The sequence below is a fragment of the Drosophila albomicans genome, unplaced genomic scaffold (assembly GCF_009650485.2).
Source record: "Drosophila albomicans strain 15112-1751.03 unplaced genomic scaffold, ASM965048v2 utg000308l_pilon, whole genome shotgun sequence".
NCBI lineage: Eukaryota > Metazoa > Arthropoda > Insecta > Diptera > Drosophilidae > Drosophila > Drosophila albomicans.
In genome coordinates this window covers 7116-18310 of record NW_026263594.1, presented here as the reverse complement: position 1 = coordinate 18310, position 11195 = coordinate 7116, and the positions used below count along the sequence as shown (strand labels likewise).

General features: G+C 41.8%; 1 protein-coding gene and 1 long non-coding RNA gene across 2 annotated transcripts; one reads left to right on the top strand and one right to left on the bottom strand.

The window, feature by feature from the left end:
* The first annotated feature begins 1735 nt into the window (after positions 1–1735).
* On the top strand, positions 1736–2183 carry LOC127566305 (uncharacterized). Its single transcript, XR_007955624.1, has 2 exons — positions 1736–1777; positions 1964–2183. It is a non-coding gene; the product is annotated as an uncharacterized LOC127566305 (long non-coding RNA).
* Positions 2184–10059: 7876 nt separating this feature from the next.
* On the bottom strand, positions 10060–10742 carry LOC127566306 (uncharacterized). Its single transcript, XM_052008339.1, has 2 exons — positions 10465–10742; positions 10060–10396 (listed from the first exon to the last, which is right to left on the bottom strand). The coding sequence occupies exons 1-2, from the start codon at positions 10740–10742 to the stop codon at positions 10060–10062; spliced, it is 615 nt and encodes a 204-aa protein (XP_051864299.1).
* Between the last annotated feature and the right edge of the window lie 453 nt (positions 10743–11195).

Here is an 11195-nt window from a genome sequence, read left to right as displayed (position 1 = left end):
CATCACCACCCCTATATAGGTTTTGTGACACGTTTTCTACAACCAGCTCATTTTACTAAGGTATACCACCTAATGTATCTTTTATGTTGCACTAATTTAATAATGCAACAGTAAAACTTCATTATTTTTTACTTTTTTAATCATATTGCCTTCTATATGATTATTTTCATATATTATTTATATATGACTTATGCCGGCATGACACTCCATATAAATAGTCATATATATTTCACTTGTGAAATTTTTCTCATATGACATGCCTGCCCGACCTCACACCCTATATAGGTTTTGTGACACGTTTCTACAATGCTCTTATTTTATTTTAGTATTACCATCTAACGTATCTTTTTGTTGCACTAATTTAATAATACAACAGTAAAACTTCATTATTTTTAACTTTTTTTATCATATTGCCTTCTATATGATTATTTTCATATATTTATTTATATATGACTTATGCGGCAAGACTCACTCCATATACATAGTCATATATATTTCACTTGTGAAATTTTTCTCATATGACATGCCTGCTCGACATCACCACCCCTATATAGGTTTTGTGACACGTTTTCTACAACCGAGCTCATCATTTACTAAAGGTATATCACCTAATGTATCTTTGATGTTGACATGCTAATTAATAACAACCAGCTCAGTTTTACTAAGGATTAGCCACCTAATGCAACAGTAAAACTTCATTATTTTTAACTTTTTTAATCATATTGCCTTCTATATGATTATTTTCATATATTATTTATATATGACTTATGCCGGCATTACACTCCCATATACATAGACATATATATTTCACTTGTGAAATTTTTCTCATATGACATGCCTGCCCGACCTCACCACCCCTATATAGGTTTTGTGACACGTTTTCTACAACCCGCTCATTTTACTAAGGTCTACCACCTAATGTATCTTTATGTGGCACTATTTTTAATAATACAACAGCAAAAACTTCATTATTTTAATTATGTTAATCAATAATTTATATTAAATACTAGTACAATCGTAATAATAGTTTAACATTGTTTAAAATTTTTGTCAAAGTTGAACTCATATCTCGGTAGAACCTTATATCATATGGCTGCAGTTCAATAAAAAATTCACCAAGTCCAAAAAATTTTTTTCTCAAGTTAAATTCAAAATCTTATCTCATTATTATTAAAAAACTGTATAAAATGATATATAAAAAGTTTTTTCTACAATTTCATATGTTTAAATTTTTTGTCAAAGTTGAACTCATATCTCGGTAGAACCTCATATCATATGGCTGTAGTCAATAAAAAATTCACCAAGTCCCAAAAATTTTTTTCTCAAGTTAAATTAAAAATCTTATCTCATTATATTAATAAACAGTATAAATGCTATTTAAAAAGTTTTTTCTTCAATTTTCATATGTTGAAATTTTTTGTCAAAGTTGAACTCATATTCGGTAGAACCTCATATCATATGGCTGAAGTTCAATAAAAAATTTACCAAGTCCAAAAAATTTACCAAGTCCAAAAAATTTTTTTCTCAAGTTAAATTCAAAATCTTAATTCATTTTATTAAAAAACTATATAAAATGATATATATAAAAAGTTTTTTCTTCAATTTTCATATGTTGAAATTTTTTGTCAAAGTTGAACTCATATCTCGGTAGAACCTCATATCATATGGCTGCAGTTTCAATAAAAAATTCACCAAGTCCAAAAAATTTTTTTTCTCAAGTTAAATTCAAAATCGTATCTCATTATATTAATAAACTGTATAAAATGATATTTAAAAAGTTTTTTCTTCAATTTTCATATGTTGAAATTTTTTTCAATGTTGAACTCATATCTCGGTAGAACCTCATATCATATGGCTGAAGTTCAATAAAAAATTCACCAAGTCCAAAAAATCTTTTTCTCAAGTTAAATTCAAAATCTTATCTCATTATATTAATAAACTGTTTAAAATGATAATTAAAAAGGTTTTTTCTTCAATTTTCATATGTTGAAATTTTTTGTCAAAGTTGAACTCATCTCTCGGTAGAACCTCATATCATATGGCTGCAGTTCAATAAAAAATTCACCAAGTCAAAAAAATCTTTTTCTCAAGTTAAATTCAAAATCTTATCTCATTATATTAATAAACTGTATAAAATGATATTTAAAAAGTTTTTTCTTCAATTTTCATATGTTGAAATTTTTTGTCATAGTTGAACTCATCTCTCGGTAGAACCTCATATCATATGGCTGCAATTCAATAAAAAATTCACCAAGTCCAAAAAATTTTTTTCTCAAGTTAAATTCAAAATTGTATCTCATTTTATTAATAAACTGTATAAAATGATATTTAAAAAGTTTTTTCTTCAATTTTCATATGTTGAAATTTTTTGTCAAAGTTGAACTCATCTCTCGGTAGAACCTCATATCATATGGCTGCAGTTCAATAAAAAATTCACCAAGTCCAAAAAATCTTTTTCTCAAGTTAAATTCAAAAATCTTATCTCATTATATTAATAAACAGTATAAAATGCTATTTAAAAAGTTTTTTCTTCAATTTTCATATGTTGAAATTTTTTGTCAAAGTTGAACTCATATCTCATGTCTTAATTTGTGCCACTAATATGATGGCGTTCTTTTTTGCTACCAAACACATAATTGTGTATGAAATAAATGCATACTTAAAATACGCAAGTATTCTGTTCATATAGATACATACATAAATGTATATATATTTTTTTATATCATGCATATTTTTAATTTTCGCCACTAATATGATGGCGTCCTTCTGGCTACCAAATTCATGTAATTGCGTACCAAATAAATGTATATTTAAAATACACAAGTATTTTGTACACATAGATATACCATGCATATTTTTAATTTTCGCCACTAATATGATGGCGTCCTTCTGGCTACCAAATAAATATATATAACTAACGCTTACTAAATAAATGCATATTTAAAATATACAAGTATTTGTACACATAGATATACTATGCATATTCTTAATTTTCGCCACTAATATAATGGCGTTCCTTTTGCTACCAAATAAATATATATAACCAACGCATAATAAATAAATGCATATATAAAAAATACGCAAGTATTTTGTACACATAGATATACTATGCATATTCTTGATTTTCGCCACTAATATAATGGCGTTCCTTTTGCTACCAAATAAATATATATAACCAACGCATAATAAATAAATGCATATATAAAATATGCAAGTATTTTGTATACATAGATATACTATGCATATTCTTAATTTTCGCCACTAATATAATGGCGTTCCTTTTGCTACCAAATAAATATATACAACTAACGCATACTAAATAAATGCATATTTAAAATACGCAAGTATTTTGTACACATATTATACCTTTGCATATTCTTAATTTTCGCCACTAATATGATGCGTTCCTTTTGCTACCAAATAAATATATATAACCAACGCATTATAAATAAATGCATATATAAAATACGCAAGTATTTTGTACACATAGATATACTATGCATATTCTTAATTTTCGCCACTAATATAATGGCGTTCCTTTTGCTACCAAATAAATATATATAACCAACGCATAATAAATAAATGCATATATAAAATACGCAAGTATTTGTATACTTAGTATATACTACTATGCATATTCTTAATTTTCGCCACTAATATAATGGCGTTCCTTTTGCTACCAAATAAATATAATATAACCAACGCATACTAAATAAATGCATATATAAAATACGCAAGTATTTTGTACACATAGATATACTTTGCATATTCTTAATTTTCGCCACTAATATATGACGTTCCTTTTGCTATGCATATATAAAATACCTTTTTGTACTACCAAATAATGGCGTTCCTTTTGCTACCAAATAAATATATATAACCAACGCATAATAAATAAATGCATATATAAAATATGCAAGTATTTTGTATACATAGATATACTTACTATGCATATTATTAATTTTCGCCACTAATATAATGGCGTTCCTTTTGCTACCAAATAAATATATATAACTAACGCATACTAAATAAATGCATATTTAAAATACACAAGTATATTTTGTACACATAGATATATTATTTATTATATATATATATAATATATTTATATATTATATAAATTTTCTTCTTATATGCGTAATTGTATAACACATAATTAATAATTATGCATACAATTTTGCATATTTATATATATAAATATATATATATAATATTTTTTTATATATGCCTTAAAAACATATATATTTTATCGAATCGTCAAGCAAAGGATAAGCTTCAGTGGATCGCAGTATGGCAGCTGCTCAACCACTTACAACACCTTGCCTGTTATAAAAGTCGTTTACAATTGATTCAAGGCTTTGTCATTGTATTAAATAATGTTTTAATATATAACTAGCGCGGCACCCAGGTGATCGAAGATCCTCCCAATTTACTATGTTATATGTAACATTGGCATCACATCCATCGTCGTCTATTAAATGAATAATAAACTTTTAATGGTTTAGAAGCCATACAATGCAAATTGCCCCTTATTTATCATTGCAGTCCAGCACGGATACGACCTTAGAGGCGTTCAGGCATAATCCAACGGACGTAGCGTCATACCACTGTTCGCTCGAACAAGTATTGTGCCATTGGTCCGTACCTGCGGTTCCTCTCGTACTACGCAGGAATGCTGTCGCAACAACGTTTTGTCATTAGTAGGGTAAAACTAACCTGTCTCACGACGGTCTAAACCCAGCTCACGTTCCCTTGCATGGGTGAACAATCCAACGCTTGGTGAATTTTGCTTCACAATGATAGGAAGAGCCGACATCGAAGGATCAAAAAGCGACGTCGCTATGAACGCTTGGCCGCCACAAGCCAGTTATCCCTATGGTAACTTTTCTGACACCTCTTGTTAAAAACTCTTTAAACCAAAAGGATCGATAGGCCGAGCTTTTGCTGTCCCTGTGTGTACTGAACACCGAGATCAAGTCAGCATTTGCCCTTTTGCTCTATGTGTGGTTTCTGTCCGCACTGAGCTGGCCTTGGGACACCTCCGTTATTATTTGAGAGATGTACCGCCCCAGTCAAACTCCCTACCTGGCAATGTCCTTGAATTGGATCATACCTGAGTAATTGGAGTTATACCAAATTTTTAATTAAGAACACATAAATGCACTCTCTCATTAATGAATTTGTTTGCGATTATATAACAAACTCGTGATACTTTGATCAAGAAGCTTGCATCAAAACCCAATACCATAAGATATAATAAATATATCCGTATAATGGCTAGGAAATGATACACGTTCCATTTAATCAAGTAAGTAAGGAAACAATAAGAGTAGTGGTATTTCATTGTCGATACTAAACCGAAATTTAATATCTCCCACTTATTCTACACCTCTTATGTCTCCTTACACTGCCAGATTAGAGTCAAGCTCAAAAGGGTCTTCTTTCCCCGCTAATTATTCCAAGCCCGTTCCCTTGGCTGTGGTTTCGCTAGATAGTAGATAGGGACAGAAATAAACTCGAGTTTAACGTGAGCACCTGCCATGTTGGCTTAATCCCACGAAGCCCGAGCTTAGGAATCAAATTAAGCGTTGATCAGCGCCCCCTTGGAATTCACCGCAGGTACACATTTGAAGGCCAGTTGTTTGGACTGGACACTTCCTCCTGTGTGGGGAGCGAGGCCCACCTAAAACCTCTTCCGATTTTTGGTTATCGGCAACCGGTTGATACGTACGCAACTCCACGCTGAGTATAATCCTCATTGTCCGCTTTGGACTACCACAGCCACCACGATACTCCCCGAAGGGCCGCACCAAATACCAGGACGGACAAGTCCGCAGGCACCTGGTTCCCGTGGTACCAGAAAATCACCTCTGGTCAGGTGTCGTATTTGCTACTATACTACCAATTAAACTCCAAACAGTTAACGTTGGTGCCGTACCTCCTTAATCGCCTTTACGATAAGTGGGGGTCCACTGTGGTTGGTATTCTTTACTACATCCACCCTGCCGCCACAGTTAGCGTTGGTGACGCACCTCGAGAATCGCTTCGTACGATAAAGGGAGGTCCACTGTGGTGAAATTCTAAGACCCGTCATCCACACGGGTGAGGCCAGTTTTAGCTTTTCAGCTCGGGACTGACAGCCCAAAAAGAAATTATCCGTTTAGTCGCCTCATACGACAAGCAGGAAGCTGTGGAGGAATTCTAAGACCCGCCAACCACACGGGTGATGCAGTTTTTAGCCATTCAGCTCGGGACTGCCGGCCCATTCGTCGCCTCCTGGTACAACAATTGCCGACGCCTTGTGAACACGGCATCGGCAAATGTTTGCAATAGCTGCATCCTCTCCTGTGTCGCCACCGCTCCAGAAACCCTCCAGACGCCATGCAGGTATTCGATCCCAAGTCCATCGAGGTGACGCAAATCTGCATATATGGGGCATACACACAGAACGTGCAGCGCATCTTCGCTATCCGCACCGCATAGACATGCAGGCGTTCCGCTTAGACGTCTCTCATGCAGAAATGCATTCAGCGATCCATGGCCTGTCAGCAGGAATCCAGCACGTAGGCTGAAACCGAAGTCTCGCCTGCTGAAGACGAACCCAGCATCCGGGATAAAAAGATGAGTCACCCGGCCGGGTTCATCACCATTATCCCATCTGCTTTGCCACTCTGCAGCATACGGTCGTCCAGCATCGCCATCTTCTGCTGTGATTAAGACCCGACAGATCTTGACCAAACAGCCAGTCGCTCTCCTCCAGCGGGTGATCGCGCTTGAGTTTGAAACTAATTGCCATTTCTTGGCAGCCAGATCAAACGGGGGAACACCAGCAAGAACTTGCAGTGCCACAGTGGACACTGTACGGCACACCGGTAGGTATCCAAGAAGGATGCGCCTTTGGCAGGACAATAGGTGCCTCCTGGCCCTTACTAGTCTCATCGCCGTGGCATACCACACTGAGGCACCAAATAGCGCACAAGGCACCATGAGTCCAGTGTAAATGGTCCGCTTGGCACGGGACTGATCCCCCGTCGACCCGTAGTACGCGTGCCAAAACACCAACGACTCCGCTCAGCCGATCACGTAAAGACGCGATATGCGGGTTGAAATTCAACCGCTCGCCGACCGTGATGCCCAGATACCGGTATTTGTCAGCGTAGGGCAAGCTTGCTCCAGCAAACCGTACCCCAGGCCGCCTATTAGCCCGATAATTGGCCTTTCAGCAACATGACAGCCGTCTTACTGGTGGAGACGGACACGCCTACCTCTGTTCCCCAAGCTCCTACGATGGACATGTACTCCGCTCCTTTCGACTCCAGATCGTTTCGGGAGTTTCCCTCAACGAGAAGCAGCAAGTCGTCTGCATACGCGCTCAGTTTGCACAAAGGCTCCAAGCGCCGAAGAAGCACGTCCATCATGAGGTTCCAAATGAATGGACCACTGATGGAACCCTGTGGGCAACCTCTGGTCACCAGCACAGATGCTTCCTCGTATCTGCTGACGATGCACGCACTCCTGCCAGAGAAGAAGCTTCGCCACAAGCTGGCTTCTCGGCAGCCTGAGTCGATCAGCCGGCGTAGCACAGCATCCCACTCCACGTGGTCAAATGCTCCTTTGAAATCCACGAAGATTCCGAGTACATATCTTGCCGGGCTGGCGTCGACAGTACTCTTCACGTGTCTCCAGGCATCCTCCACACAGCGTCCAGGTTGAAATCCAAATTGCCATCTGCAGCCCTCCGGGAGCATGTCCTTCATTCGGCTGACCATGATACCCTCGAGCACCTTACCAAAGACTGGTAGCAGACATATACCACGATAAGAGCCAGGATCGCTCCTGTCCTTATCGGGCCCCTTGAGAAGTGGCACAACGCGCGGGCGTTTCCACTCAGAAGGGAAATGTCCTTCGGCTAAACAGCGGGAATACAACGCTGTAAGATGCTGCGGAATAGCACGCCAAACCTCTTTACAGATCACTCCAGTGATGCCGTCCATGCCAGGCGAGCGTCTGCTCCGTAGCCTGGCGACACAAGCACTCACTTCGTACTCGTCGAGTGTGGGCGGAAGCACATCTGGGATGGCAATCGGTGCATTCGACTCCGCAACGGGGAAAAAGTTACGGAGGAGCACTTTCGCACAGTCGTGCCATGTTACGACTGGCTCGCCATTTACCCGTAGGCAGCCCAGCTCGGAATTCCGTTTGTGACGTCGGCAAATCCTGTAGACATGCCCCCAGGGGTCATCCCGATTATCTCCAACGAAGCGACGCCAGTTGTCCTCCTTTGCCGACAGAATAAGCTTCTTGTACTGACCCACGGAGATCCGCAGGTCGGTAGCAAGTCGCCCTGCTTCATCGCTGCCACGACGACGAGCATTCTGTAGCCGCCGCCTCAGTCTCCTGACCTCTCGGCGCTTCGTACTGAGGTTGGCATTCCACCAGACCACTTTCCGAACGGCTCTCGGCTGCCTGCGTCCAAATACATGGTCGCATACACTGTGAACCAGTGCACGCGTTGCAGACACCTGGTCATCAATGGACATCTCCGTGTAGTCCTGCGGGAATTCCTCAAGCTTGCATACAAGCTCACCACGGAACGACTGCCAACGTGCATTGGAGAAGTTCCAGGACGGAACAGGAGCATCGCTCTCAACTGTGTCTCTGGGGTCTCGCGTCACCTCAACACAAATCGTGTTGTGGTCACTGAGGTCCCACTCGTCCACTCTCCAGTCATATGCGGCCCACATAAGCGCTGCTTCGTTGGCAATCGTGACGTCGATATCACTCTGTCCGCGGTGATTATCGAACGTATACAAACTACTGACCTCATTTAGCACGCCGGCTCGGGATTCTAGAATCCATTCGGTCAGCAGCTCACCCCTTCGGCGGTTCAAGTCGCCACGAGCACGCTCGAGCGATTTGCTGAACCACAAGGGGGACACTGCATTCGCATCCAAGCCACAGATAACCGGATTGCTACCAGCCAGTAGTAGCACGGCATCTAGATACGCAAGGTACGGTTCCAAATCAGTGTTGTATTGGCAGTACACGGAGCTCAGGAGAGATTGAGCCAAATCTTCCAGTGACACTCACGCATACGCCAAAAGTCCGTGATGAGCGACTCAATAGGCATACAGATGGCATCCGGGTCGTCCAAAAAGATGGCAGCCTTCAAAACGCCGATCAGCAAACACACGCATCCCGGCTGGAATGCCCGTAATGCCGTGTCTTTTGTCGACGTATGGTTCCTGCACCAAAGCGAACATGTGGCGGGAGTCTCGCACCCGAGTTGCAAACTCAACGGTAGCGGCTCGACCTCGACCACAATTAGCTTGGATGAAGCTAAACATTTTAATGTCTAGCTTGCACCCTTGCTAAGACCGCACCATATATTGGGCACGTCTCCGACAGCATGTAATGCCCGGAGGGAAGCCCCTTGAAACGGCAGTTTCGGCAGTCCACCGGGCTAGCACATTTCAACGCTACATGGCCGGTCTGCCCGCATTGGCGGCATACTTCGTTTTTCAATCGGCATTGTGAAAACTTGTGGTCGAATCCCACACAGCGATGACACGCGTATGTTCGGACGAGCGACCTACAGCGGAAGGAAAACCACTTGATGTAGACCCGTCCGGTCTTATCAAGCACCGCTTGCGCCTTTTCGTCACATTCTAGTGTCAGATTGATTCTGACACCGTCAGTGACCGACCACGGCTTCGACGCCATATGCACCATCTTCTTGAAGGCCGACGGCGAGAACTCCTCCTTGAAGTGGTTCTCATAGAGCTCGTCCATGAAGACTTCCGGTAGAATCGCTGTGTCCACGTCGAACACGGTGACTTTCGACCTCACTCCACGGTTGCGCTCAACCTCCAGACCGACCTCGTTGAACTTCGCGTTGGCCACCACTTTTTTGATTTCACTTCTTGACGGCGTACGAATGACGGCGCCACCGCGCTTCAATTCACGGATTTCGTGAACCCTAACGCCCAGAGCTGGAGCAACTTGGCTCATTACCTTATCGGCAATCTCCTTGCCCGACACTGTCGGGGTCCTTGCTCGTCACCACAGCCGACCACGTTTCCACGGGCTTCTTGGCTGCAGGAGCATTTCGAGGTGCGGCAATCGGGGCAACGCCGGAGACAGCTCTGGTGCCAGCACCACTCGTACTTGGGGCCGTAAAGGGGGCGCAGCAGCTGGTTGGCACAACGCAACCTTCGTCTCCAAAACGGCGTTTCGCACAACTAGCGCGGTCACCAGCTCGCCAAGCCGGGCAGTTGCCTCCAAAACGGCGATGGCCGCTTCCGGCGCCATTCCAGCGCGCAGCACAGCGGACCTCACCGTCTGGTCTACACCCGCCAGCTGAGCCAATACGGCATCAGACCCTTCCTTCACCACACTGGCAGCAACAAAATTACCAGCAGGAGCTGGACAGGCAGGCCCGCTCATTCGGGCGATAGCCTCCACCGTAGCGGGTGCAGGGGCGGCAGTAGCAGCAGCAACTCCATCGGCGACTCCAGCGGCGGTTCCAGCAGCGGTTCCAGCGGCGGCTCCAGCGGCGGATCCAGTGGCGACATCGTTGACGGCTGCTCCATCGGCGTTGGCTCCAATGAAGGAGACAGCCAGCCGCTTGGCAGAGAGGAGGCATCGTCGCTCGCAACCAAGATGGGCGACGATACAGCCCTATTCCGCGCCCGTCTGCTCCTTTTCTCTTTCACTTTTGGGCGATCCTCTGAAATGGACATTTCAGACTCGCTACACACACTCGACATTCCGCGCATTTTATTGTTCATCACAACAACCGCAGAAGAAATACTGCAAGCAGTAAAACCCAAGCAGTGCAACCAGTACACTTGTGGCAAGCAGTGTACTCAGTGTAAGGTCCAAATTAACAAGCTTTTGTCCCGTGACAAAAACTGTGAGCTTTTCTCAACTTTCTTATTTTCTTCTTCTTCTTTTATTGCTATTCACTGAAAGAGAACTAGGACTAGAACTAGAACTAGAACTAGAACTAGAACTTTTCACGCACGTGGTATTAATTTTCCACAAAAGAAATTAAATTTCTCGGAAAATCTAAGTGTCACTGTCACTATTTTCTATCCAAATTATTGCGTTTAGGTTCCCGCACGGACACACTAAATTCCGTCTTTGTCGGCACTGTTTTTATCGTGTTACGCGATTGCTCATTCGTAGCGGAG